General features: G+C 52.9%; 1 protein-coding gene and 1 pseudogene across 11 annotated transcripts in view; one reads left to right on the top strand and one right to left on the bottom strand.

The window, feature by feature from the left end:
- Positions 1-296: 296 nt before the first annotated feature.
- Positions 297-27,518, bottom strand: part of DLGAP4 (DLG associated protein 4) — a 172,548-nt gene continuing 145,326 nt past the window's right edge. For 7 of the 11 annotated variants that reach the window (XM_051846128.2, XM_051846130.2, XM_070051880.1 and 4 more), the window contains 6 exons: positions 25,346-25,710; positions 22,912-23,000; positions 21,977-22,389; positions 3,579-3,670; positions 2,728-2,883; positions 297-1,948 (listed from right to left, as the gene is read on the bottom strand). In XM_051846128.2, the coding sequence (XP_051702088.1) occupies positions 1,730-1,948; positions 2,728-2,883; positions 3,579-3,670; positions 21,977-22,389; positions 22,912-23,000; positions 25,346-25,710 (1,334 nt within the window). In that variant the 3' untranslated portion in view covers positions 297-1,729. Of the gene's footprint in view, positions 1,949-2,656; positions 2,884-3,578; positions 3,671-21,976; positions 22,390-22,911; positions 23,001-23,233; positions 23,314-25,276; positions 25,711-27,518 lie in introns of all 11 variants that reach the window. The other 4 variants (XM_070051885.1, XM_051846133.2, XM_051846129.2 and 1 more) reach the window with 3 other exon arrangements.
- On the top strand, positions 12,756-21,058 carry LOC138844309 (5'-AMP-activated protein kinase subunit gamma-1 pseudogene; annotated as a pseudogene).

Below are 27,518 nucleotides of genomic sequence, written 5' to 3' on the forward strand. Positions count from 1 at the left end.
AGCCTCCCCGGAAGCCGGCGCTGGCGGCAGGTGGGTGCTCATAAGTGTATTGCTGAGTGCCCCCAGCTGCCAGGGCGGGGGCAGTTGCTGGGGGGGGAGGAGAGCAAGCGTCCCACCCCGGCTCCGGGCGAGCGGCTCTGTCTGAAGCATCCGTTTGGGACAGGACGGGCCGTTTCCCAGGTGAGGGGACAGGACTGCAGCGTGTGCTCCCAGGAGGGGCTCTGGCTTGGTTTGCGGGGGTGGGGGGTAGCTACTCCCACCTTGCTCATCCCACCAATAAGACCATGAGCCCTTGGTACACGTTACCTCATTTATTCTCACAACATGCCTGTGAGGTAGGGAGGGGCTGGGACTGTCCCCATGTTACAGAGGAGGAAGTTGAGGCACACAGAGGTCGAGTGACTTGCCCAAGGTCACACACGGCGGCCAAGCTGGAATGGGGCCCAGAGCAGGCCCTGGGTTCCCCCTGCACTGGACACGAGGACGTCTCCCATGCCGCTGAGTCGTATACACAGTATAGAGCAGCCCCTCGTGTGCTGAGCTCACTGCTGGGCTTGGCCCTGGCCTTGCCCTCCCTACCCCGCCCCGCAGGCCCAGGCCTTTGCAGCTCAGGGCTCAAGACACCCTAGGAGTGGGGAAGGAGGGCAGGCGAGAGAGAAGGGTGATCTGGGTAGAAAGAACAGAAAATCAGAGGCTGGGCAGACAGGCCCGCGGTAGGGGCAGGGCAGGAGACCAAAAAAAAGGCTGCTTACACACAAAGTATATATTTTTACACACACTTGTACACACACCTAGATATAGTACATGTAAAAATATATGCTATTCACACCCCCGCCTCCTGCCAGGTGCCCCGAGAGCCGGTGGCGGCGGCGGCGCTGGTGGGCATGGGTGGGCAGATGGGCGTCTGTTAATATACACGCGAGGGTCTATGTGCATATGTACACATACGTACAGACACGGCGCGGCCCAGGACAGGCAGCCCCCTGGAACCCGGGGCCCGCCACTCTGAGTCCTCCATTTCCTTCCGCTGAAGGAAGAAGGGCTGGAGAGAGGACAAAGGCCAGAGCCTGGAGTGACACCGCGGCCTCTCGTTTCCGCCCCCAGGGACCGAAGCCTTCCTCACGTGCTCAGAGGCGGGGGCAGCTCCGTCTGTGTGCGTGTGTGTGCGTGGTAAGGGAGGGGACGCGTGTCCATCTCTGTCCTCTGGGCCCTCAGCCACCACGAGGGCTGAGAGCACAAAGCCGCCAGCCACGAGGGGACCCCCATGTGATCTCTGAAGGGAAAAGAAAAATGTAAGAAGGAAACGGAATCCAAGGTCAGCGCGGGGGAGCCAGGAGGGGGGTGTGGCCGGCGCCCACAGCTGCCCCGGGCGTGGTCGTCCTGTACCGAGCTGGTCGGAGTCCTGGGTCGGCAGCCAGGCGAGAGCCGCAGGCTGAGGCCGGGCGGGGCGCTGCCGCAGTCCGTCGGTCTAGCCCGCCTCGGCCAGCAAGAGGAAACGAGTTTTTAGTTTTGGGGTTGTGTGAAGTCTTCATAACTAAAGCTGGGAGGGACCCGAGAAAGCCAAATTGTGAGCCCTTGGATGCGTCAATTTCAAAGTTGGCTCAGGGTCTCTAGAGAACATAGCCGTAGGAAAGGCTGAGAAAAGTGTCCCACGCATGTAGTGTGTGTGTGTGTGTGTGTGTGTGTGTGTTTTAATGGTCTGAAACCGTCCCCCTCCCTCTCCACGGTCTCAGAGCCGGGTCTGGGCCTCGGGGACGTAGATCTCGATGCTGTCTGCGCTCTCCGTGGCCGAGTTCTGCCGCACGGACGCCGCCCGCTTGGCTGCCAGCAGTCTCTTGCGGGCCTCCTGACGCTGCTTGTCCCCCGCGTCGGAGGCCTTGTCACGGCTCACTGCCGGCCGGGACTTGGCCGGCTTCTTTGGGACTGGAGGGGGTGGTTTCTTCTCTTCCTTTAGTGAGACAGTGAGGAGGGAACAAAAATAAAATAAAGGTGCCACCTTTTATGTGGCACTAACCCCACTATATGCCGGCGGCCAGTCTCCCACGCCGGCCTCCCTCCCGGCACTGGGCACAAGCAATACACATCTGGAGTCAAGAAGCCACAAGAAGCAATGATAGTGGGAAAAGCACAAGGCACAGGAGCAAAAAGCAAGCTGAAGAGTCTAGAATGTTCTAGCACATGGACACATCACCTGTCCCCACCCCGCTTTGAGCCACTGGGAGTCTGGGATGCAGGCAGGAACAATCCTGCCTCACTGGACCCAAGTCCAAGCTCACATTTTACCTACTACCCCCCCCGGGGGGGGTCAGAACTCGATGGGGGGCACTCTGGGCTCCCCTGGCTTGCAGGCAGAAACCTGAACCTGAGGGATAAGGCTGGCCCCCAGAGGGAGGCGGGCAGAACTGGGAGTGCAGGCCCCAGGAGGAGGGCCCACTTGCTGCCTCCAGAGCTCTACTGGGCAGGGCTGTGGGCAGGGGTCTCCCAGGAATCCCCTCTCCTGGACATGCAGGGCGGGCCAGCATGCTTCCGGGGGCAGCCTCAGCTACACGGAGCGAGCGACGTGCCGGACGAGTGCCAAGCATGGACCCAGCGCAGTGATGGACGTGAGCCCCAGCTCAGAGACGACACACGGAGAAGGGAGCCAAGCAGCACTGACCGATGTGGGCAGCGTTACTGCCGACCAGGAATTTGTCCCTGGACTTCCCCTCCGCACTGCTCCATGCTCACCTTCCTCTTCTCGGGGGTCTCCACCAGCTGCCAGCTGTTGGCCTTGAGGTGGTAGAGCTCATCAAACTTCATGCTGATGTCCTCGATGGACAGCTGCAGCAGGTCCCAGAACCCTGCCAGGTCCTGGGCTGTTGGGCGTGGGTTGGCGTCAGGGTTCTGTGGAGCACATGGCGATCAGTGGGGCCTGTCCTGTCCCCCACCCCAAGCTTGGTACCCCCGTCCCCTTGTCCTCAGCGTCTGGGTCAGTCTCTGCAGGAGTGAGGGAAGCCAGTTCCTGGGCAGGGCTTGCCCTAATGCTGAGGGGCTCCGGGGAGGAGGGCACGCGGGTCCCGACTGTACACGACGAGGCAGCCAATGCGCCGAGCAGGGCAGGCGGACACTCACGGCCATGGTCTCACACGGAGGCAGGGAGAAGCCCAGGCCGGTGCTTCCGTTCCCTTCTGTTCCACAACCACCCCAAGATACAAGCAGGTCCTGAGACAGACCCTCCCCGTGCCCTGGGGTCCACACTCCTGGCTCGTTGGAGAGCAGTGTCCACAGGACATCCCGTCCGGGCCTCGCCCAACAGGTGAGGTGCGGGCAGGAGCCTCCCAAGCCTAGTGGTGGCTTCCTTCAGTCCTCACCTTGCATGTCACCTTAGAGACAGAACTAAACCAGTGCCACGGGGCTGAGCTCCAGGCCCAGCAGCCAGGACAGGCAGGTGCTCCCCCTCAGACGGTATCTGAGAAGGGCCCCTGGCTGTCCCTGTGCCAGGCACGGACAGCGCTGCCGTCAGCACTACAGGCAGCAGCCCCTGCTCTCCCGGGGCGCAGAGGCTCCGCCCTGCTGTGGAGGAGGAGGAGCCCACTCACCAGGTTCTGCTCGCAGAGGCCCCGGAACTGCTGGAATTTCTGTGACATCAGTAGCTGGGCGCTGCCCACAGCACTCAGGACTTTTCCTAAGACTGGGGAGGAAAGGCAGAGACACTGAGCAAGGCATGGCGAGGGGCGAGGGCACAGCTCCCCGGCCTCCCTCCCGCCTCCCCCGGCATCAGCTGTGATTTCCAGGGGGCAGAGGGCCCGCCCTCACTGAGATGCGAATGACAGACTGAGCCCCATCCGCGGCTCCTGAGGCCATTGTGTGCAATTTGAACCCCGAGCTGAAATGGAAACAATTTTCAGAAGAAACAAATCTGATCAGATTGAGTATTTCCAAAAGACTGAAGCAGAAGTCAAAAGTCTTCCCAGAGAAAGGAATCAGGCCTAGGTCATTTACAGGTGAGGATCTTAAAGACTTCAAGAACAGATCATTCCTGTCTCATACATTCCAACTGTTCCCGAGCTTCAGCAAGATAAAATCAAACAACCCGACAGTTATGAAGTGTTTAGCCGTGAGTACAAGGCTGATCCTTCGGTGCGACTCCAGTTTTCAAGTGGTGGCAGGAAGGCAGTACTGTCTCCCAGTCTGAGAAGACTGCACATCCTCGAAAACCAACACGCTAAGTCGCTGGGCAGCAGACTGTCCGACAAAACCCCGACGTTTAGCCTCTTACGAAGGCTGCCAAAGAGCCGGCAGCACGGCCTGAGGGGAGGGCCGCCTGCTGCAGTGCTGGCATGCCATGCGGATGTCCGTTCCCTCCACTTCTGATCCAGCTCCCCGCAGGCGGGCCGAGTGCTTGGACACCTGCACCCCCGTGGGAGGCCTGCATGAAGCTCCTGGCTTCAGCCTGGCCAAGCCCTGGCCATTGCTGCCACATGGGGAGTGAACTGGTGAATGGAAGATCTGTCTCCCCAACTCTTTCAAATAAGTAAATAAGGCCTTAAAAAAGGCTGTCAAGTCTGGTGACAGTCCTAGAAGGAAGGCTGTTGGGGTTGCAGGTGTCAGAGAAAGGGGAGAGTTTCTGAGTTTCCCAAGGGACAAACATACTTTGAGGGGGATAAAATCTTACTAGAAATGGTACGCGCTGTAGCAGGAACTTCTTTGGAGCTGGCTCAGCACCGCGCACAGCTGAGGAGGTCTGGCTCTGCCCAGGGAGAAGACAACTCCGGCAGGCACCCACGGCAGGAGGCTTCCTGCTGCCCGGGGACTGGGGAGGCAGCGTGGGTCCCTCCCCACGGCGATACACTTTCAGGAGTTTGTGGAGGAAGATTTTGCCTCATTAAGAAACTGAGTACAAAGCAGCTAAGCAAACATGCTGCAGGAGCAGCAACGGCAGTGAGTGTTTGCTGGAGAACCAGCCAGAGAACAGATGAAGACTGCACTTGGGGGAAGAAAGAGGGAAAGCGCTAAAACGGGAACTGTTGAACCCGGAGCCGGAGAGAAACCCGGCCACCACGGAAACGAAACAGGCTCTGCTGGAAGTGGCACAAAGATTAAACTTGAAAATTCTCCATGAGTAAGGATGGAGAGCAGGACTGAAGAAGACTCCCCGCTCCCCCAAATGCTTAAACTGCCCGATTAATAACATTTTTAAAATGAATAACCCGGGGATGAAAGGCACGCCCCCGCCCCAGATGCAGGGATCCCCAGGGAGTCTCTGCCCTGCACGTTTGTTTAGAGGCAGTGTGATGCATGTGTCAGGAGACGCTGAGAGACTGAGAGGCACGGAAGAGAAAGCACGTGTATCCATCAGACGTTCGAGAAGAAAACAGAATACATCGTGGCTAAGAATGGTCCAGAACTGGCAGATGACAGCAATCCTCAGGAAGCCAAATCAACCCCAAGCAAAACCCAAAAATAGGTGTTTACACCAAAACCAAAGACAAAGCTCTTAAAAGGCAGCTAAAAAGGTTCTAGGAGAGGTGTTTTTTTTTTGTTTTTTTTTTTTTTTTTTTAAAGCTGCTTAGGGAAAGAGCTCTTTCATCCGCTGGTTCACTCCCCCCATGGCTGCAATGGCCAGTGCTGGGCCAGGCAGAAGCCAGGAACTGCTGCTGGGTCTCACATTGAATGGCAGGCACCCAAACACTTGGGCCATCTTCTGCTACTTTTGCCGGGCCATTAGCAGGGAGCCAGCTTGGAAGGAGCAGCCAGGACATGAACTGGCGCCCGTATGAGATGCCAGCATTGCAGGCGTGGTTTAACCTGCTATGCCACAATGCTGGCCCCCGGCTCATGTTTTTCAACACCAACATAATCAGGTTCCAGTGGGCATCAGACACGGCAGTGGAGTTGCCGCTGGTGTCACCTGCACCTACACTGGAGTCCCTGGGTTGGGAGTCCCGGCTGTTTCCAGCTTCCTGTAACGTGCACCCTCGGAGGCAGGCCACAGGGGAGGACGCAGGTGCCCAACGTGGGAGACCCAGATTGCATTCCTGGCTCTTGGCTTTGGTCTGGCCAGGTCCCGGGTGTGGCAGAGATTGGGAGAGTGAATTAGAGGGTGGAAAATCTGTCTCTTTGGCCTTCCGAATAAAACTTAAACTCTAAGAAAACAGTGAGAGTGTAATAGTAAACCTGCTTATCTACTGAAGGCAAGCATTTCTAAATGACTCACTGGTCCAGTGAGTGGAATCGCAGGGGGAGCTGCACAGCCTGCACAAGGAGGGCCACAGCCTGACACCCCGTGTAAGAGTGATGGGCGCAGTGCTGTGGCACCGTGGGTCTTGTCCCGGCTGCTCCTCTTCCCGTCCATCTCTCTGCTGTGGCCTGGGAGGGCAGTGCAGGATGGCCCAGGTGCTTGAGCCCCTGCACCTACGTGAGAGACCCAGAAGTTCCTGGCTCCTGGCTTCGAATCAGCTCAGTTCCAGCTGTTTCAGCCATTTTGGGAGTGAACCAGCAGATGGAAGACCTCTCTGTTCCTACCTCTCTGTAACTCTTTCAAATAAATACATCTTTTAAAAAAGACATTAATGGGCCGGCGCCGCGGCTCACTTGGCTAATCCTCCGCCTGTGATGCCAGCACACTGGGTTCTAGTCCCAGTTGGGGTGCTGGATTCTGTCCCGGTTGCCCCTCTTCCAGGCCAGCTCTCTGCTGTGGCCAGGGAGTGCAGTGGAGGATGGCCCAGGTGCTTGAGCCCTGCACCCGCATGGGAGACCAGGAGGAAGCACCTGGCTCCTGGCTTCAGATCAGTGCAGTGTCGGCCATAGCAGCCATTTGGGGGCGGTGAACCAACAGAAGGGAAGACCTTTCTCTCTGTCTTTCTGTCTACTCTGCCTGTCCAAAAAAAAAAAAAGACATTAATGGAGGAACAATACAATTAAAGAGGTGACAGGCAGTAGTAATTAATGAAACGAACAAACCACCTGCTGCCTCCCAGGGTGTTCATTAGCAGGAAGCTGGAATCAGAAGCAAAGCTGAAACCTGAACGCAGGCACTGCAGTATGAGTTGTGGGCATCCCAAGTGTGGACGCTATGGGCACCAGTTCACCCCCAAAAGCAAAATTGTTACATGTCACAAATCCAGTAAGGTACTAAAATAGTAATATAATTCTGTTGGGTTTATTTCAGGAACACAAGACTCATTCAAAACTTAAAATTTCAGTGACTTCTGATTCTGGCCACAACAAACTAACTAGTACCAGACAACCTGAATCCTCCCACCAAGAACAAGAAGAAGCCAAAGACAACCAGATAACTTGTCAGTCACAACTACAAGCCTCTTCTATTAGGAAAATTAGCAAAGCAACCGGACTCAGAGGCCAAGAGCCCAGTGGGGAAGGAAATGGCACTCGGGCCTAGTGTTCTGCAATCCCCCACGCACCGCTCGAGTTCAGGCAGCACAAGACAGAGGCTGAGCACAACTTAGGGCAGCTCCACAGGAAGAGAGAGAGGAAACTCGAATTCAGAGCTACCAAGGGAGAGGCAGCACCTGCAGTATCCATGAAAGCGCATTGGGCTGCGCAGCGCCTCCACAAGTCCAGACAGATGAGAGGGAGAAGCGAGCTCAGCCATGCAGGGGCTCTCACTGCACTTCCTGAAGAAGGCACATCAGGATTAAGGCTGAGCCGAATGGAGGAGCTGGCACCAAGACCCAGCTCATAATCAGCTCAATTCCTTTCAATTAAATTGATCCAGTCTTATTCTAATTGTTTGCAAGCAGCATAAAATTTATCTTAAAAGAGCAGAAAATTATGCTAAACTTCCAATTATCTTCAGAGTTTCCATGTACAGTTTCTACAGTTGATCTTAGCCAAAAGGCCGAGGAGTGATCATGTAAGGTTTCTGATGCTGAATAAAAATGACCAGGCACACCAGGAGACAGGACCAATGCACACAAAAAGAGAAAAACAGAAAAGATCTACAGGATTCAGAGTTATTTGACGAAGGCTTTAAAATAACAATGAATACATACAGCAAGACAGAAGATAAAGAATTTCAGCAGAGAACCAAAATTTGTCAAAGTATCAAGTGAAAGGTCTGGGGGCTGGTACTGTGGCGTAGCAGGTAAAGCCGCCGTCTGCAGTGCTGGCATCCCATATGGGCGCCAATTGGAGTCCTGGCTGCTCCACTTCTGATCCAGCTCTCTGCTATGGCCTGGGAAAGCAGTGAAGAATGACCCAGGTCCTTGGGCCCCTGCACCCATGTGGGAAGCCCCGGAGGAAGCTCCTGGCTGTTGGCTTCAGATTGGTGTAGCTCCGGCCGTAGCAGCCATCTGGGGGATGAACCAGTGGATGGAAGACCTCTCTCTCTCTCTCTCGCTCTCGCTCTCGCTCTGCCTTTCAAGTAAATAAATCTTAAAAAAGCAGATTTGCAAATTTCATCCCATCCAATAGTTTTCTTAACCAAACCATCTGCAAAATATCTACAGCAAACACCATACTCAGTGGCACAATGTTAAAAGCAATTCCTTATTTACAGATCAAGAAGTTAAATCAACATATCTGTGTCTGTTGTAGCACTATTCAGAATATCCAGTTATGGAATTAACCTAAGTGCTTTCTGATGGATGGATGAAGAAAATGTGGTATATTTATACAACGTTATATTATTTAGCCATAAATAAGAGGGAAATCTGTCATTTGCAGTTGGATGAACCTGGAAGATGTGTTGAGTGAAATAAGCCAAACACAGAAAGACAAACACTGGGGCTGGTGCATGTGCCGGCATCCCATATGGGCACCAGTTCAAGTCCTGGCTGCTCTACTTCCAGTCTCAACTCCTTGATAATGTGCCTGGGAAGGCAATGGAAGATGGCACAAGTGCGTGGGTCCCTTCACCCACGTGTGATACTGGGAAGAAGCTCCTGGCTCCTGGCTCCTGACTAAATTTAGATTTAGTCAGATTTTTTAATTTAGATTTAGTCAGAGTTACAGAGAGAAGAGGTGCAGAGAGAGTTGGTCTTCCACCCGCTGGTTTACTCCCTAATTGGCTGCAATGAGCAGAGCTTCATTGATCAAGAGCTAGGAGATTCCCACGTTGGGCAAGACCTTGGGCCACCTTCCACTGCTTTCCCAGGCCACAGCAGAGAGCTGGATCGGAAGTGGAGCAGCTGGGACTTGAACTGGTGCCCATATGGGATGCTGGCACTGCAGGCAGCAGCTTTACCCACTACACCACAGTGCCGGCCCCTCAACCCCAGCTATTGAGGCCATTTGGGGAATAAACCAGCAGATGAAGATCTCTATCTCTGTATCTCTCTCTGTGTGTGCCTTTCAAATAAATATTAAAGGAAAAAAGCAAATACCACATATTCTTTCTCATGTATATGCAGAAATTAGAGAAAAGCACAAGTTGATCTAAAAAGTGTACTAGACACTGGGAAGAGCAGGGCAGCGAGAGGAGAGGGAGGCTGGATGACGGGTATGGAGGCGTGGTTAGACAGAGCCGAGTTCTGGCGTTCTACGGCACAGTGCAGTGACTGCACTTCACCGTGACCTACTCTGTATTTCACAGGACTAGATGAGAGGCGCTGAAATCTTCCAACATAAATGACAAGCAGGAGATGATAATTACTGGGATTTCCTCAATACGTGCAGTATGACTTATTCGGAATATCATACTGTACTCTACAAATAAGTGCAATTTTAGAGGTAAATAAAAATGTGTAAAACCCTTTAAGAATGTAATTTTTTTTCAACTCTTAGTATAGTAGTCTGTAGATATAAAATCAAAGAAAAGTCAAGAGCGTTTGATCAGAAACAGGAAATGTAGTAACCAAAGACATCACTGGAGGCAGGTGTTATGGCACAGTGGGTTAAGCCTCTAATTGTGATGCAGCCATCCCATATCAGAGTGCTATTTCTAGTCCCTACTACTTTCCCAATCCAGATTCCTGCTAATTCTCCTGGGAAGGCAGCAAATGATGGTCCAAGTACCTGGGCCCCTGCCATACATGTGGGAGACCTGGGTGAAGTTCCTAGCTCCTGGCTTTGGCCTGGTCTAGACCCAGCTGTTATGGCCACTTGGGGAGTGAACCAGTGGACAGAAGGCACTTCTGTCACTCTTGCGAATAAGTAATCTTTTTTTTTTTTTTTGAAGATTTATTTTTGATAGAGCTACAGAGAGAAATCTTCCATCCGCTGGTGTACTCCCCAGATGGTCCCAACAGCCAGCACTGGGCCAGGCTGAAGCCAGGTGCTAGAAGCCCCAGGCCTAAACACCTGGGTCATCTTCCATGGCTTTTCCCTGGAGGGGCTGGATTGGAAGTAGAACAGCTGGGATACACACTGGCCCATATGGGAAGAATGCTGGTGTCACAGGTAGTGGCTTCCCCCTATAAACTGCAATACTGGCCCCTGAAATAAATAATCATTTAAAGAAGTATCACTTATAAAGCATCCCTCCAAAGTTAAAATACTAATCTAACATCTAAAAAAAGTACAGGGGGCTGGTGCAGTGGATTAAACCCCTGGCCTGCAGTGCTGGCATCCCATGTGTGTACTGGTTTGAGTCCCAGCTGTTCCACTTCTGATCCAGCTTCCTGCTGAAAGCCTGGGAAAGCAGTAGAAGACGGCCCAAGTCCTTGGGCCCCTCCCCTGACGTGGGAGACCCAGAAGATGCTCTGGCTCCTAGCTTTGGATCAGCTCAGCTCCAGCCACTGTGGCTATTTGGGGGAGTGAACCAGTGGATGGAAGACCTTTCTCTCTCCCTGGCTCTGCCTCTCTCTCTCTAATTCTTTCAAATAAAGTAAATCTTTAAAAAAAAAAAGTACAAAACGTTTGTGTGATTCTGGCATCACATATGAATACCATTTCAAGTCCCAGCTGCTCTGCTTCTAATCCTGCTTCCTGCTGATGCACCTGAAAGCAGAAGATGGGTCCACAGTACTTAGGCTCCTACCACCCACCTGGGAGACCCAGATGACACTCCTGGCTTTGGACTGGCCCAGCTCTGGCCCTTATAGCCATTTGGGGAGTGAACCAACAGACAGAAGATCTGTGTCTCCCTAACTCTGCCTTTTAAATAAGTAAATAAATCTTTTAAAAAATCATATTGCAAAGGTACTACACTGTCTAGTTCTCAAATAAAAATCAGCAAACTGGATAAAATCCACAACCCAGGTGTATGTGGACTATGAGACCTGATGAATAAGGACAGTGTCAGGTTGAAAGTCCGACTGGAGAGTGAAACAGCAGACACGCCCGAACCACAGAAGGGCTGCTCCAGCCGTGCTCACTGTCCAGATCACCACCCTCGGGCCAAGGACAGATCCACACTGGAAACCCAGAGTGCACCGCTGCATGCTCACCAGGAACGTTCCCATTTCATTTTCTAAAAACGTGCATGTCTTTTTTTATTTTTTTTTTAAGACTGATCTCTTTGAAAGAATTACAGAGACAGGGAAAGAAGAGATCTTCCATCTGTTGGCTCATGCCCCAAAAGGCTGCAAGGGCCAGGGCTGGGCCAGGCCAAAGCCAGGAGACAGGTGCTTCATCCCAGTCTCCCACACGGGTCTAGGGACCCAAGCACTTTGGGGCCATCTTGTGCTGCTTTCCCAGGCACGTTAGCAGGAAGCTGGATCGGAAGTGGGGCAGCCAGGACCTGAACCAGCTTCCAGTGACTTGACCCACTATGCCACAGCACCAGCCATGGAATATCACAATTTTACACAACGTACCTAATATATTTTTACAGTATAAGACGTCAAATTTGACACACTTTTAAGGAGAAATGGCCAAACTCAACATTTTCTAAGATGTGGTGTGCTAGAGACACACTCCCTAAATACAACCCCATTACACTGAAAAGAACATCAAACCCCACAACTCCTGGGGCCTGGCACGGCCCCTCCAGTTGTGGTTTTCCCTCTGTGGCCGATACTCCTCGGGCAGGGGCCATCCTCTTCCCACACTGCCCCAGCTCTGCTCTCCCCTACCTGCTCCCTCTGGGGCCACGTCACTGCTCCTTGGACACAGCTTCCTGCCTGTTCCCACTTCAGCACAATGCATTTCCCCTCTAACAAGGTCAGCTCAGCAACACACAGACGTGCTTGGATTGTTCCATTATTAAAACCCCAGCCCTCTCCTTTGACCCTAAGTCTTACCACCTCTCCTCTCTGTGGCCATGCAGCATCAATGGAGTCCATGCTTGATGTGGCCAGTTAGGCTCCCCCCGTCCTCTCCTGTTCTTCCAACCAGGCCGCCCTGCCCCCCGTCACACCGTGCCATGCCTCGGCAGCCTTACACAGCCAACTCCCTCTTTTTTTTTTTATACAGGCAGAGTTAGAGAGAGACAGAGACAGAGAGAAAGGTCTTCCTTTCCGTTGGTTCACCCCCCAAATGGCCACTACAGCCAGTACGCTGTGGTGATCTGAAGCCAGGAGCCAGGTGCTTCCTCCTGGTCTCCCATGCGGGAGCAGGGCCCAAGGACCTGGGCCATCCTCCACTGTACTCCCAGGCCACAGCAGAGAGCTGGCCTGGAAGAGGAACAACTGGGACAGAATCCGATGCCCCAACTGGGACTAGAACCCGGTGTGCTGGCGCCACAGGCGGAGGATTAGCCAAGTGAGCCGCGGCGCCGGCCAACTCCCTCTTCCTGAAAACTTAGTTCTATTGGTTTCCAGCTGCCCTTTCTCTGACCTCACTGTCGCTTCCCCCTCCCCACCGCGAGGACCCCCATGTCAGGCGCAGTCCTTGGATTGCTTCTCTGTTCCTTAAGCAGTCTCATTTCATTTTGTTCTCAGTCTGAACTCCAATAAACCCCAGGTGGACCTGTCCCCACAGTCGTGAACAGCTAACCGCCTGCCTGCTTTGGTACCCCGAAGTCTAATAATGCACCTTAGATTTCACTTGCTCCAAGCTAGACTCTCGACACCCAGGCCTCTGTCATCTTCCTCACCTTGGTGGCAACTCCATTCTTTTGGCTGTAACTCCAGACCATTTCGACTCCTTCACTTTCACCCGTGTCCAGTCTCGGGAGATCCTGTTCTGAGTCCGACCCCTTGCAGTGCACTGCCACCACCTTCTTCCTTCTCTCACCCCAGGCTCACAGCCTCCTGACTCTCGCCTGTGTGCCCTGCGCTCAGCCTCATTAGGACACGGCAAGCAGGTCAAGCCTTTAAAGATAGAGGTCCAACTGCAGAACTGAAGTCTCTCCACCCAGGGCAATGGCAGGTCTTAACAGTGGCCTCCGACGCCATCACCTGTCTTCCTCCAGGCTCACAGCTGCAGCCACTGGCTGCTTTCCCTTGGCCATGGACATGTCAAGCATTTGGCTGCTACAGATGTCTGCCCAGCTGTTCTCTCTCAGGCAGGTTATTTTGTTGTTGTTGAAGATTTTTATGTTTGAAAGAGTTACAGACACAGAGAGATATCTTCTGCTCACTGGTTCACTCCCCAGATGGCTGCAACGGCCAGCGCTGAGCCAGGACAGAGCTGAGCGTTTTCCAGGTCTCCTATGTGGGTGGCAGGGGCCCAAGCACTTGGGCCAGCTTCCATTGCTTTCTCCAGGCCATCAGTAGGGAGCTGGAGCAGAAGTGGAGCAGCTGGGACATGAACCAGTGCCATGTGCGATGCTGGTGTTGCGGGCAGTGGCTTTCCCTGCTGTGCCACAGTTCTGCCCCGTCAGGCTGGCTCTTCTTCCCACAACCCTCCAGTCCCCTCCCTCTGGTTTCTGCTCCAAGGTCACCCTAGCAGGAAGCCTTCCCTGCCTACCCTCCAGGGGACAGTAACTGCACTGCTGCCAGGCAGTGCTCACCATCCTGCTCCTACCTGCAGGCTTTTTTCTTGACCACGGGGTTTACCTTCCCTTCCCAAGATCCCAAGTCCCACCAGGGACAGGACTGTCTTCACTGCTCCTGGCACGTGGTGCTCAGCAAACACTGACCTGTCTCTCTCTGTCTCTATCTCTCTAACTCTTTCAAATACATAAAATAAATCTCTCAAAAAACTGAGACACAGTTTTGAATATCTGATATGCTCTCCACATTTTTAGGAGCCATTTTTTTCCTGAATACCTGTATCATGTTGCTTTGCAGAAAATCAAAGCACTCAGAAAACACTGGTTTTGGATAAGCATCCTATCAGGAATAAGGTAAGTGTTGTAAATGAGCAACGGTCGGGACCGAGAAGGGACGTGAACTGATTGTTCCCCTTTGTCCTGAGCTTCCGGTTGTGCAGTAAGACCAGAGAGACACAGAACTGCCATTATTAGCAAATAATATAACACTTATGCTGTAAATATGAAAGAACCGATGAGGCAGGGCCTGATCCACACAAAATTCCTAAAGCCAACAAGCTGAACTTGCCCAGCTAGCGACGAAGACGTCGCTGCTTCTGACAGCTGCCTACCTGGGAAATGAGTACCCTCAAGACACCCCAGAAACCACAACCAGCATGCATACTTCCCACACAGGGCCCCAGTGCTGCCACGGCCCGACTCCCACAGCTGCAAACTCGTACTGGACACCTGGCTACATTGGTGACAAACGGTGTCTGAGCTGCCCCTGGGCAGGACAGTAGAAGCAACGTTTTGTGGGCATGCTGACCATCGTGGACCTTGTCACATCCTGCACCGCTGCCCTAAGTCAGCGTTGGCACAAATCTCTGAGCGAGAAGAACAGGAGACAGGGGCTCGGGAAGAAGTGTGCCTAGAAGACTCTCCTAAACCACGTCTGCCTCTCCCCCGATGCCAGCTTGTCTGATACCCTCTCTTTGGTAATTCGAAACAAGATCCACAGGGTGCGAGTTACTGACCTGGAATCAGGCAACACCTTGTCCATCCTCACCCGCAAGCACATCCTTGTGTCCCTCAACTTGTTTCTCACTCAGCTCCCCAAGCCAGACACCACGTCCACGTTTCCGGAAGAGCTACAGACTGGCACCTAGGCATGGCAACTGCAGTCCATGTGGCTCCAGGCATCTTTGTCCAGCATCGAGTCTCAGCCCTGCCAGTGGTGGACACCTACTCCAAATTCAGTGCAAATTGAGTCCGGCAGCGGCAAAGACCTACAGTGACCTGGATGTGCCCGGGACCGAAGCCCTACAGCACTGGTCACACCATTTTGAGGGTGTCCTGAAGTACTACCTGCATGAGACTCCAACACCACTGACAGGCTGCCGCAGGCAGAGGCCCACCGACCTGTCAAGGTGGATGAGAACTATCTCTGACACTCCGCAGGCCCTGGTGCTCCCAGGAAGAGAAGCCGCCCTGAGCGGGGGGACGAGGAGTCCGATAGCACCAGGGGATGTGCCCACTTACTGCCTGCGGGAGCTCTGGGAATCAAATGAACCCCTGGGAGAATTATGAGCGTTCACGGCGCAGGAGCCCCTGCCCTTCTCCCTGGGAGCTAGGGAGGCACAGGGGAGGAACAGGTTTTTGACGGCCTTACTCTCACACATACTCGAGAAAAACTTCTAGCCTCTGAGACCCAGCTCCTGCTCTTGGCCATAGCCCCCTTCTGGGTGATCTGTGGCTCTGTGCCCCTCTGGCAAATTCTGATCTCTGAAGAGATCCCAAGACCTCACCTGCCGACCTCTGTCTCTGCTGTGACTCTGCCCTAAGATAACCGCACAATGGCACTCGTTATAAAGATGTTTTCATTCATCCTGCTTTGTGCTGTATGGAGGGGGCTGAGTCCACCTGGTGACATTTCTTCCCATCACGCAAGTGAGGAGGAGACTGGAATCCCTGTGCTGTGTTCATGTGAAGGGACACAGGCAGGCAGGAGAGGAGGGTGGGCAAGTTGGCCGAGGTCATCGCGTTTCATGGCAAATTAATTAGATGACAATGATTTCTTCATGGTTAAAACAAAAACTAACAGCTATACAAGGTTGGGGGACATAAATTCAACACACAAGGATTAAATATAATTTCTGTCTGTTAGCACTAATTAGACTAGGCACACATTAAAAATGATCCCTTTCACAAGACAAAAACTAGAACAAAGTACTAAGAAATAAGCCTAACAAAAGCATGCCAGAGTGTCACAGAGGAATGACCAGACTTGAATAGCATATGAAAGGAGGGAGACCTGAGTGAACGGAGACATAAAATTTATTTCTAGCTGACGACTCAGTTTCACACGTACCAGTTACTTCCACATGAATCTATAAATTTGCTCTATTTCCAGTCAACACCCCTATGAAAATTCTGAGGAACTAGACAAGTTAACTCTATAATTCATATAGGAAGAATGAAGATGTAAGAAGAGTTATTCTTTCTGTACAGAAAAGAATAGGGAAGGGCGACCCACCTACCCCACCACGCTCCAGGGCTGCGTCGTAACACAGAAGCAGCCAGCAGAGTCGGCAGCCCAGAACACACGTGCCTGTGTGGAAGTGGACAGCTCGCATCACTCATCAGCGAGGAAAGCGAGACTTCAACAACCAGTGCTGTGAAACAGGCGTCCCCCAAAATAAGTAAAATGAGACCCTGGAATATGCAAATCAACTGCCCATGGATTAAATACCTAAACAGGAAAAAACAAAATCCCAAAACTTGTAAGCCATGAAAAATGTCCAGCTACTTAAAAATTAAACAGAAAAAGAAGTGTGTGAAAAGGACACAGCTCCTGGCTCCTGGTTTTGGATCGGCACAGCTCCGGCCGTTGTGGCTAGTTGGGGAGTGAGCAAATGGATGGAAGACCTCTCTCTTTGCCTCTCCTTCTCTCTCTGTTAACTCTTTCAGTAAATAAATCAATCAATTTTTTTTTTAAGAAATGGATAGATATGTTTTGGTATAAAGAAATAATTACTGGGGTAAGCACATTAAATTTTACCTTCTCCTCTCGTCCTCCCCCTACAGGCAGAGAAAGAGAGAGAGAGAGTTCCCATCCTCTGGCTCTCTCCTGAAGGCCTGCAATGGCTGGCACTGAGCCACAGTCAAAGCCAGGAGCACTAACCAGGTCTCCCCCACCAAGATGGGAAGGATTCAGCCCCTCAAGTGATCACCACTACAGCCCAGGGTCTGTACTGGAGGAATAGACTCAGGAGCCAGGCCAGAAATCAAATCCCCACCTGCTGTGGGACGCAGGTGCCTTCACATGCTGCTTCTCCTCCGCCCATGGGGCTCTCCGGCTGCTGGGACCACACTGCAGCTCCTGCGCTGTGTGCTGCTCAGCACTGCCCTGCGTGCTCTGCACTGCGGCCCCAGAAGCAAAGGCAGAAGCAGGTGCCCTTCCTCGCCCTGCTCCTGGAGTGCCCCAGAGAAACTGCAGCGTTCTCCTCTGTAGATTCTTTTTTTTTTTTTGACAGGCAGAGTGGACAGTGAGAGAGAGAGAGACAGAGAGAAAGGTCTTCCTTTTGCCGTTGGTTCACCCTCCAATGGCCGCCGCGGCTGGCGCGCTGCAGCCGGCGCACCGCGCTGATCCGATGGCAGGAGCCAGGTACTTATCCTGGTCTCCCATGGGGTGCAGGGCCCAAGCACTTGGGCCATCCTCCACTGCACTCCCTGGCCACAGCAGAGAGCTGGCCTGGAAGAGGGGCAACCAGGACAGAATCCGGTGCCCCGACCGGGACTAGAACCCGGTGTGCCGGCGCCGCAAGGCGGAGGACTAGCCTAGTGAGCCACGGCGCCGGCCTCCTCTGTAGATTCTGACATTTCAGGGTCCTCTCCCAAGGAAAGGGTCAGTTTGTGACCCAGTCACCCTAGAGCAGGGATTCTCAAACCCTGATGGGTGTGCGATTAGAATTCAAGATGTTATTAAATTTGGCAAAAACTACTACGGGGGCTGGCACTGTGGTGTAGTAGGTTAAGCCTCTGCCTTCAGCGCCAGCATCCCATATGGTCACTGCTTTGTGTCCTGGCTGTTCCACTTCCAATCCAGCTCCCCGTTAATGGCCTGGGAAAGCAGTGGAGGATGTCTCAAGTGCATGGGCCCCTGTACCAACATGGGAGATCTGGAAGAAGCTCTTGGCTCCTGGCTTTGGCCTGGCCCAGCCCCAGCCATGGTAGCTGTTTGGGGGAGTGAACCAGTAAATGGAGACCTCTCTGTGTCTTCCTCTGTCTGTGACTGCCTCTCAAAAAAATCTTAAAAACAAAACAAAGCAAAAAATTCCACTTGGGATGTTACATCCCATATTGGAATGCCTGGGTTCAAGTCCCAGGTCTGCTTCTGATTTCAGCTCCCTGATAATGTACATGGGCCTCTTCTACCCATGCAGGAGACAGATGGAGTTCCTGGCTCCTGGCTTTAGCCTGGCCGAGTGCTGGCCATTATGGCCATTTGGGGAGTGAACCAGGTGATAGAAGATCTCTTTTTCTGTCTCTCTCTCTCTCTCTGTCAAATAAATAAATATTCTAATGAAGCTTTTAAAAATTGAGTTAATCATTTTTTTAAAAAAATATTTATTTGAAAGGCCAATTTACACACACACAGAGATCTCCCATCTATTGGTTCACTTCCCAAATAGCCATGATGACCAAGGCTGGGCCAGGCTGAAGCCAGGAGCTGGAAGCTTCTTCCGGGTCTCCATGTGGGTGGCAGGGACCCAGGAACCTGGGCCGGGCTCCACTGCCTTCCCAGGCACATTAGCAGGGAGCTGGACCGGAAGTAGAGCAGCTAAGACTCCACCCGGCAGTCATATGAGATACCAGTGCTGTACTCTGCAGCTCAACCTGTTGTGCTGCTGCACCACAGCACCAGCCCCAGAGTTAATTTATTTAAAAGGAAGGGAAACAGAGGCAGGCAGAGATTTTCCATCTGCTAATTCATTCCCCAAATGCTCATAATAGCTGGGGCTAGGCTGAAGTCAGGAGCCTGGAACTCCATGGTGGTCTCCTACATGGTAGCAGGCACCCAAGGACTTGAGCCATCAGCTGCCACCTCACAGGGTGCACATTAGCAGGAAGCTGGAATCAGAAGTGGAGCTAGGACTTGAATATCCCAAATGGCATCTTAACTGCTATGCCAAATGCCAGTCCCAGACTCTTAAGTATAAATAAATAATCAAAGGTCACTAGACATTCTAGGAAACCCTGTAATGTACAACATGAGTGGAAAAAGGAACCAGAGAAATAGAGCCAACACAGAGGCACATGAAAACAAATGCATACAAGTCTCAGGGAGTGGAGAAGGTGCTGTGTCATACAACAAGGAGCAAGCGCGGGAAGGAACAGAATCAGACTATTAGTTCTTATACAGATGGCCACACTAGACACTTGACGGTCTGAAGATAAACTAATTTCAACAGCTTTCTTCAACAAAGATACACAAATAGCCAACAAAAAATCTGCAAAGATATGCAACACTGCTCATCATCATGGAAATGAAAATCAAAACCATAATGAGATACTACTTTATAGCCTGTAGAATGGGTATAATCAAAAAGACCAATGATTACATGTGTTGGTGTGGATATCAAGAAATCAGAACCCTCATACACTGCTGATGAGAACGTTAATTTGTGTGGTTGCTTTGAAAATGTTTGGCAGTTTCTCAAAAAGTTAAACACAGAGTTACCATATGGCTCAGCAATTCCACTCCTAGGGATATACACAAAAGAAATGAACATGTAAGTTCATTCACCTAAAAATTGACAAAGGTTGACAGCAGCATTATCCGTACTAGCTAAAACATGGAAATGATCCAAATGCCCATCAACAGATGAAGTCATTAATGAAATATGGCATATCTATGGAATGAAATGTTATCTGTCTACAGACAAGAGTTAAGTACTTGTAGATGCTGCAAGATGGAGGAACTCTGAAAACACACCGCGGCTGGCGCTGTGGCATGGCGGGTTAGGCTGCCGCCTGTGACTCCAGCATCCCATGTGGGTGTCAGTTTGAGTCGCAGCCCAGCTCCAGCCATTGTGGCCATTTGCAGAGTGAACAAGAGGATAGGAGACCTCTCTGTCTCTCCATCATTCATCATCATTGACTCTACATATCAAATAAATAAAAATAAAATAAAATAAATGGTCCTGAGAGAAAATTATTTCAACTTTACATTGGTTTTACTTATATTACATATATTCATACACATACTTAAATATTTAATTTACACTTATTATTTTTAATTTTGTACCCAGCCAAAATATGTAAAATTGCAAAATTTCTCTCCAAATGAAGATGTGCTCCAATAATGTGAGGGACTAAAACCCAGAAAGCAGAACACATGGTCTAAGAAGCAGGGTGTTCACCACAGGAAGTGGCCAAGGGCAAGCCCAGGTGAGAAAGGGGAAGTCTTGGTAGAATAACCAGACAGCAGGCCCAGGAGCAACCTGGCCAGACCTCAGCAGAGAGCAGCAGAGACTTGGAAAACATACAGAATCATGAGGTTATCTGATGTGTTTGTGTATTTGGAAAATAGTATTGATGAGGGTTGACAGATCTAGTAGATAATGTAGAAAAATTACAAATAAGGATTTCATAAATGGTGTGTATAAAATGAGGCAACATTTTAGAAAAAGCAAAATATATAAGAATAAAATAGATGAGGTGCTGTAATAAACATTTTTTATCCACTCATAGTCAACAGAAGCACTGGTTGTTATTTAGCCAAAACCTGTTATGTAATACAGGGAAGGTGGGCATGCCAGGTGGAGTTTGTGTGCTGGGCTAACCACTCATGTATCATAGCAGGAATCGAGGGACAATTTCAGAGAGGAAATAAAAAGCAATCACATTCTAGAAAAGAAATATGAAGGCAAACACCAGTCCATACAGCTAGCCACAGTGACAGTGGGGACTGGCCCAGGGCAGGGGCTGGGGCTTTTTTGTTAGAAGACTTTAGTGCTCTCTGATCTTTGCCTGTTTTGATTTTTTAAAAATTTTATTTATTTATTTATTTGAAAGGCAGAGTTGTAGAAGGAGAGGTCTTCACACCCCAAATGGCCACAACGGCCAGGGCTGGGCCAGGCTGGTCCTCCCAAGCACCTGGGCCATTTTCTGCTGCTTTCCCAGGCACATTAGCAAGGAGCTGGATGGGAAGCGGAGCAGCCAGGACTTGAACTGGCGCCCATATGGGATGCTGGCACTGCAAGCAGTGGCCTAACTCACCACACCACAATGCTCACCTGTTTTGATTTTTCAATCTGCTGCTGTAAAAAGTTATTGGGCACACACCTCACTACAGTTCCCTGCACATCAAAGCTGGGAACCAGCCTGGAGGACAGCAAGACTGTGACTACAGCACACTCTGAATCATCAAAGGGTTCTCATGGGGGGCCCACCCATCAAGAATCAGTGGGATGTGAAGACTTGTCCTTCCTGAACCTTCTGTGGGGGAGAAACTGGGAACCCAGCGATGGCTTAACTGAGTCAGTGAGGGCGCCAGCCTGGAGCTTCCCGGGGGCCACCTCCAAGCCTCCCACTCTCCCCAACCACCTGTGTGTCTGGCTCCCTGCGCATTTCTAGCTCTTTCTTGAACTAATTTCTCACAACAGTCCTGGCACAGACAGAAACGAAGAGGAAATGCAGGTGACTTCTGTCTCACCCATAGGCCATTCTGCCTACTTGTGGGGCCCACTTAGATCCCCAGGGCTGGCCACCAGGTGCACTCAGTCAGGAGCTGCTGGAGGAAGACAACGGTACCAACCGTCCACGTCTAGGTCTCTGTCAGGCCTTTTGCCTGCACTGCCACATCCAATCCCTACAACACACTTATGCAGTTAAGAGAAGGACTATGCTATTTCAAAGACCAGGAAAGTGGGCTCAGAGAAAATTGGTCAAGGTCATTTCAGAAATAAGGGATAAGCTGGGATTCAAAACCAGCTGTGGCTGACCTCTGCAGCCTGCACAAGTTGTAGTCGTGGCCAAATAGCCTTGCTGGAATGAGGTCTAATTAGGTAGGCAGATGAATGGCACCCAAGAAGCAACGAAAGACCTGGTAAGTTTACCAAATCAGCCTAAGAAGGGGAGCAGAGAGACCTGGCCCTCTCAGCTGCTCCGAGCCTGGATGGCCCACGGCAGAGAACCAGCCGTGCACACCTGGGCCCCTCGCCCAGCACCCACCTTCTTCAGAGAGGTTGTTCTCTTTGGTCTCCTTGTCCATCTGGCAGCACCAGCCTTCTAGCCGCTCCGTTTCTGCCTGAAGTAGCTTCAAGAACCAGTAGCCGTCCCGGCGACAGGCCCCTGGCTGGGCAGGCTCTGCCGGGGAGCTGGAGGAGGTCTCGAGCCAGGGGTCGGGTGGGGGCAGCGAGGACGCCTCTAGGGCAGGGTCGCTGTTGTCTCCATAGGAGAGGTTGCGCTTGATCTGAGCAATCTTGGGGGCCTGCCGGGGGCCGGCATCGATGCTGATGGAGTTGGGGTGTGGGGTACAGTCCGGGAGGCTCCTCTCTGATGACTTACAGCTCGAGTCATTGGCATCCTGGGTGTCCGAGTCAGTGTCCCGTCGGGAGGACATGCTGTGAGAGGGGGCGCTGCTTCTGTGGGTGGGGATGGATGAGGTGGGGACAGGAAGGAACAAGTCACCAGGAGGATCAGAGGCCAGAGGCCACTCCAACCCGGACACACGGGAGACAGAGAAACAGATGCATCGTCTGCTCACCATGCGCCTGAAGCGGGTCCCACAGCCCCCATCTCATTCTCGGCTCAGCCCTTGCCCCGCCCCACCCACGCCCACACGCACACACACACACAAGGACAAGGTCATAAGGTTGCCTGTTTACTGCAGTGGGGCCAGGAAGACCACCAACATCAGGGTCGCTGGGGCCTCGTCCCAGCCCAGCCCTGGCCCCGCGGCTGACTGGTCTCACAGAGCAAGTGCTCGTCTGTCCTCCCGCCCGCCCCCTGCCCAGCCTCCCACGCCCGGGCCACCGCCCGCACCTCAAACCCAGCTTGAGTATTAGAAATCCAGCAAGGAGAAGTGGGTTAGGGAGAGCAGGAGAGGTGAGAGCAGAGGGAGGGAGCGGGGAGGGGAGAAGCAGCCGCCACCTCTTCCGACTTACCGCCAGTCGTCCTCTACCTGAACCCCGATGGACTGGAATTTGGTAGCGGGACTGGGCTCCTCTTTTGGCACTGGCTGAATGCAGTCAACCTTATTGGAGGACAACGACAGCAACGGCACGGAGACAGAGACAAAAATAAAAAACAAACACCACACTTGCTGCTGAAATTCACATTAGTGGGACGACGCAAACGGACATGTGGACAGACAGACACGAGGCATGCAGACGCTGCACGTGGGCCCGAGGCCGGACCAGGTTAAGCCGGGCACTGCTCATTCGCGCGGAGGCGGGAGGTGGGGTGGGGATGACTGGCTTTCCCTACTCTGAGGAGGGTGCCATCACATCGATCGCTTTGGGTCCGTTGTCCTCCGAGAGGTGGGAACCGTTCCTTCTAGTTCTCTCCTTTACACACATCAGAGAGAAGAAAAAAAGGACGAAAGAGAAAGAAAACACACACACACACACACACAAAGCCACAGCCGTTATCTGGTGTAGTCGAAGCTGGGGGCTGTCTTAAGGCAAGACCACTCCCCCAACCCTGAGGCTGAAGCCTGGAAGGGCAGACTGGAGGCGCCCATACCCAGGGCAACATTTGACAGCAGTTCTGGATTTGAGAAGGGCTCCCAGGGCAAGAGCCAGCAGAGTCCCTGGAGACTACGAGAGGCCCTCGCTGGGCCTCAAGCACACTTGGCTGAGGTTACCTTTGGCACTGGATGGCCCTGGGAGGGCCAGCGCCAACTCCAAGGCTGACACTCTTTCTAAACTCCTGTGAAGAGGAAGAAACAAGGCGACAGTGATGCCCTGGGCCCGCCCTTCTCCTCTGGGACAAAGTGCCTGGCTGTGGAGTGGTCAGGCCAGCCTTCCCACAATCGACCCTGGGCTTGAGGCACCGAGGGGCAGGGTGACTCTCAGAACCCGGGGAGCTCGCGGGCCTCTGACCCTCACGGACAGAAGCAGGGCAGGGAGGCAGCTCCCCCTTGGCAAGTGCCAGACCAGGGACTGCGGCGTCAGTGGATCTGCAAGGAGAACATGCAGCGGGGGCAAGGGGCGTCCAGGGAGAGGGACCCCCAGGATGGGCTCACTCCTTATCAGTGTTGCTTCCTAGGTGGAAAGAATCAAGGGTATTCCTAACTCTTCCTCATGCTCTCTGGGCAGGCAGGAGCACTGGGTTTGACCAATGAGAGGGTGGGGCTGCCCAAAGACATGGGCGTCGTCAGACTAGGCTACTCGGCACGTCCCTGAGGACCCCATCTGGACTGGTGCTACAGGGGCCTGGAAGCAGCAGCCCCGTTGGGCAGAGCTAGAACACAGACAGGAGGGTCTCTTCTTGCACAAAGATGGGCAACTAAAGCCCAGAGCTTTAGTTTCTCTTGGGAGAAACAAATGCAGGCAAGTAGAGAAGTTTCCCAGTGAGCCTTCTCTGTCTCACCTAGGCCCCGTTTGTCTCTCGGGTTCCTTCTGCGTTCCAGCACTTTGTCAACAGCTTGGCCAGCCCTAAGCCACAATGCATACCACCTTGGTCGAACCCCTGGGTTTGGGAGGGCTCTGCCTCTCCCCTGCCCCAAGCACGCTCCACTTTAGTCTGAGAGTCCAGCCAGGTCAGGAGAGTCCTCTCATTTTAGATTTAGTGCAATTCTTGAAAATGACAAGGTAGGGTCCATGCTCTCCCAGCTCAGCTGGCAGAAGACAGATCACTGATATGGGGTGCATGCCGGTGGTTCCATGAAGCAGTAGGTGGCAGAGGGAGGGGGCTGTACTCCACCCTGCTGGGGGCGATGGCCGTGTGCTGAGTTTGGTTTCTGGAAGGACCTGCTGGCTTTGGCCTCTTGGCCCTAGGGAATGATCTGCCTGGACCCTTTCCCATAGGAGGGAGGCACTGGGACTGGCATCACCCAAGCTACCTACCTGTCTCCAAGGCCAGAGAGGGCTCTGGGAAAAATTCCCCACGAGGAACCCCCATGGTTCAAGAGCACTGAGTCTGGGGCCCTTGGCCAATCGTTGTTTATACTCCATGCTGCTCCCACCGCAGAGTGAGGCTGTAGCCTCCACACCCGAGCTAACCCTTGATTAGAGACTGTTAAGCCAGTCCTACCTCCCATGGGTCGGCTGGTAGGGCAGAGGGTGGAGTGGACAGACAGACAGTGGACAGGCAAACAGTGGACAGATGGCTGGCTGAGTGTAACTACATTCACTGGACAGCCCGCTGGAGGCAGGAACACACTCCCAAGGCTGCAGAGTGCAGCACAGGGAGAGGGGAATGCGAGGAGGGTATGGCCACGGTGGAATCTGGTTCAGCCACTTGAGGCTGATCCCCCCAGAATAGACACACAAACCACCTTTTCCCAGGAGACCTAGTGGGCCTCACCAGATGTAATTACACGCAGGCAGGTGCACGGAGTGGACTGAGGACACAGAGTGCAAAAGGAGCCCCTACTTGTATTCCTATCGATGACAGTTTCCTTTTGGGGATGGCCTCAGGGTGGGCCTCGGAACTGGTCAGCGTCCCTTGTTCACCACTCTTCAGAGCTGCATGTTTTAGGGGTGGCTCCGGGGCCTCAGGGGCTGAGGTGACTCCGCCCCGTGTCACACTGGGCGGTCGAGTGCTGCTGTCCAGGCTGTCCGATGAGTTGCTCAGGCCCGACTGGCTTGTAACCTCGCTCTTGTGGTCCTGGCTGTCCAGGTAGGTGTCCTGGGCGGACTCGGTACTGCTCTGGACCGTGACTGAGATGAACGGCTTTGATGTGGTACGTGGAGGGACAGGTGGCGGGGTCTTCTTATATGCCACTAGGCATGATGAACCTGCACACAGGGGAGAGGAGGGCAAGAGCAGGTGAGAAACTGAAGCCTCCAACCCCTTCAAGCCCCTTCCAAGGCTGAGGCTTAACCTGGCCCTAGCTCTGGCCCCAGCCCTTCCCTCAGTGAGCAGAAGGAGGCTGAGACATAGTGACCAAGACACATCCAGAGGCTCTGCCCACCCGCATCCGAGGCCAGGTCTAGTGGGGGACGCCAACGCTAACCACACATTCCCCCACCTTGCAGTGAGAGCTACCAAGCAGCTGGGGCATGGTGCTAGGAGGCTGTGAAAGTACCAAGGGGAGGCAGTGGCCAAGACAGCTAAGGAGTGGAGTGGCTAACCTTGCCTCCCTCCAGGTCACTGAGAGACCCACTGCTCCCCCTGGACTTTTCCTTCCACTCCACCACCCCCAGCCTCCCCATCTGCCGTCCCCACCCGTCTCCTCCTCCTCTTGGGAAATGTGAATCAGATGAGAAGACTGCCATCTGCGTAGTTGCTTGCTGTGACTTCACACCACAGCTCTCCAAGACCTGACCACTGAGGGACACCAGGGTAAAAGGTACCTGGGATCCCTTTATATTTTGTTCTTACAACTACCTTTGAATCCGTTACCTAAAAACTTCATTTAAAAAACTCGTGCATCTGTCTGCTTACTCAGTAGACATTCATGTGCTGGGCTCCAGGAGAACCAGGAGCCCACACCAGCGGAGCACCAGCTGTGCAGCGAGTGCCACGAGACAAGCCCATGAAGCTGGAGCCAGACTGCTCTGGAAGCTGTGAGTCAGGCGCATTCACATCACACCCACCCACTCTGTCCAAAATGTTCCCGTCCTGCTCAGGCCTTGAGAAAGCTCCGGGAGCCTGTGGACACACCTGCAGTCTGATCAGCGGCCAGGGAAGGGCGCTGCATGGTGGGACAGTCACCTCCCTGGACTAGCAGACAGACAGCAGGGGAGCAGGGCCTAGGGCAGCAGGAGCCCCTCCACTTGCCACCCGGTGAGAAGGGACAGGCCGGCTCAGGGGAGATGAGCTCCCGTGCGAAGCACGCCTTAAGGCACAGGTTGACAGCCGAAAGTGGGGCTAAGCTACACCCAGCAGCTTTGTGGCTTTGTAATTTAAGCTTCGCGGTGACTCTGTGAGGTAGGGATCATGAGTCTATCCACTTTACACATGGGACCCATGAGGCTCATAGTCTGGAAAACTTTGCACAGCATTGCCCGTGGCAACATTATGTGTTCGGCCAAACAACACTTCACTCTGCTCCTCAGGTCTCGGCCCCTCCCTGCTCAGCTGGGGCTGCATTTGTCTGCAGCCTTCACTAATGAGCTGGGTCTGGCTTCCAGGCCCTGGTTCTGCCTCAGACAAGCACTTGCTTGCCCTGGGAACTTTTCAGTACCCTTGGGCACAGTCACATGGCCTGAGACAAGAGGCCTTTTCCCATCCTTTCTCCCACTCAAGGTTAGGTGTGAGCCTTCCATCACTACAACTGAAATCTGTTTTCCCCGCTTGCCTGAAATTCTACCATTTGAGTCGTTCCTTTGGTGTGAAGGGTCCTGGGCAAACCTGAGTTCAAACCACAGCTGTTAGTTAACACTGTGTGGCTTGTACACAGGGACCGATCACAAAGGCTGCTGCATCACAGAAGCTAAGGCTCAGCCAGGCTCACATGGCTCTTACTGGTTTCTGGCAGAGAGAACTGGGCCAAACCTTTACCAGTCCTCAGCTGCTGGCAGGGAGGCTGGGCGCATAGTCTGCAGTCCAAGGGCACTCCCCCCAGAACAGACGCTTAGAGTGCTGAAGCCAGCGGCCACCG

Source organism: Oryctolagus cuniculus, chromosome 11 (assembly GCF_964237555.1).
Source record: "Oryctolagus cuniculus chromosome 11, mOryCun1.1, whole genome shotgun sequence".
NCBI classification, from domain to species: Eukaryota; Metazoa; Chordata; class Mammalia; order Lagomorpha; family Leporidae; genus Oryctolagus; species Oryctolagus cuniculus.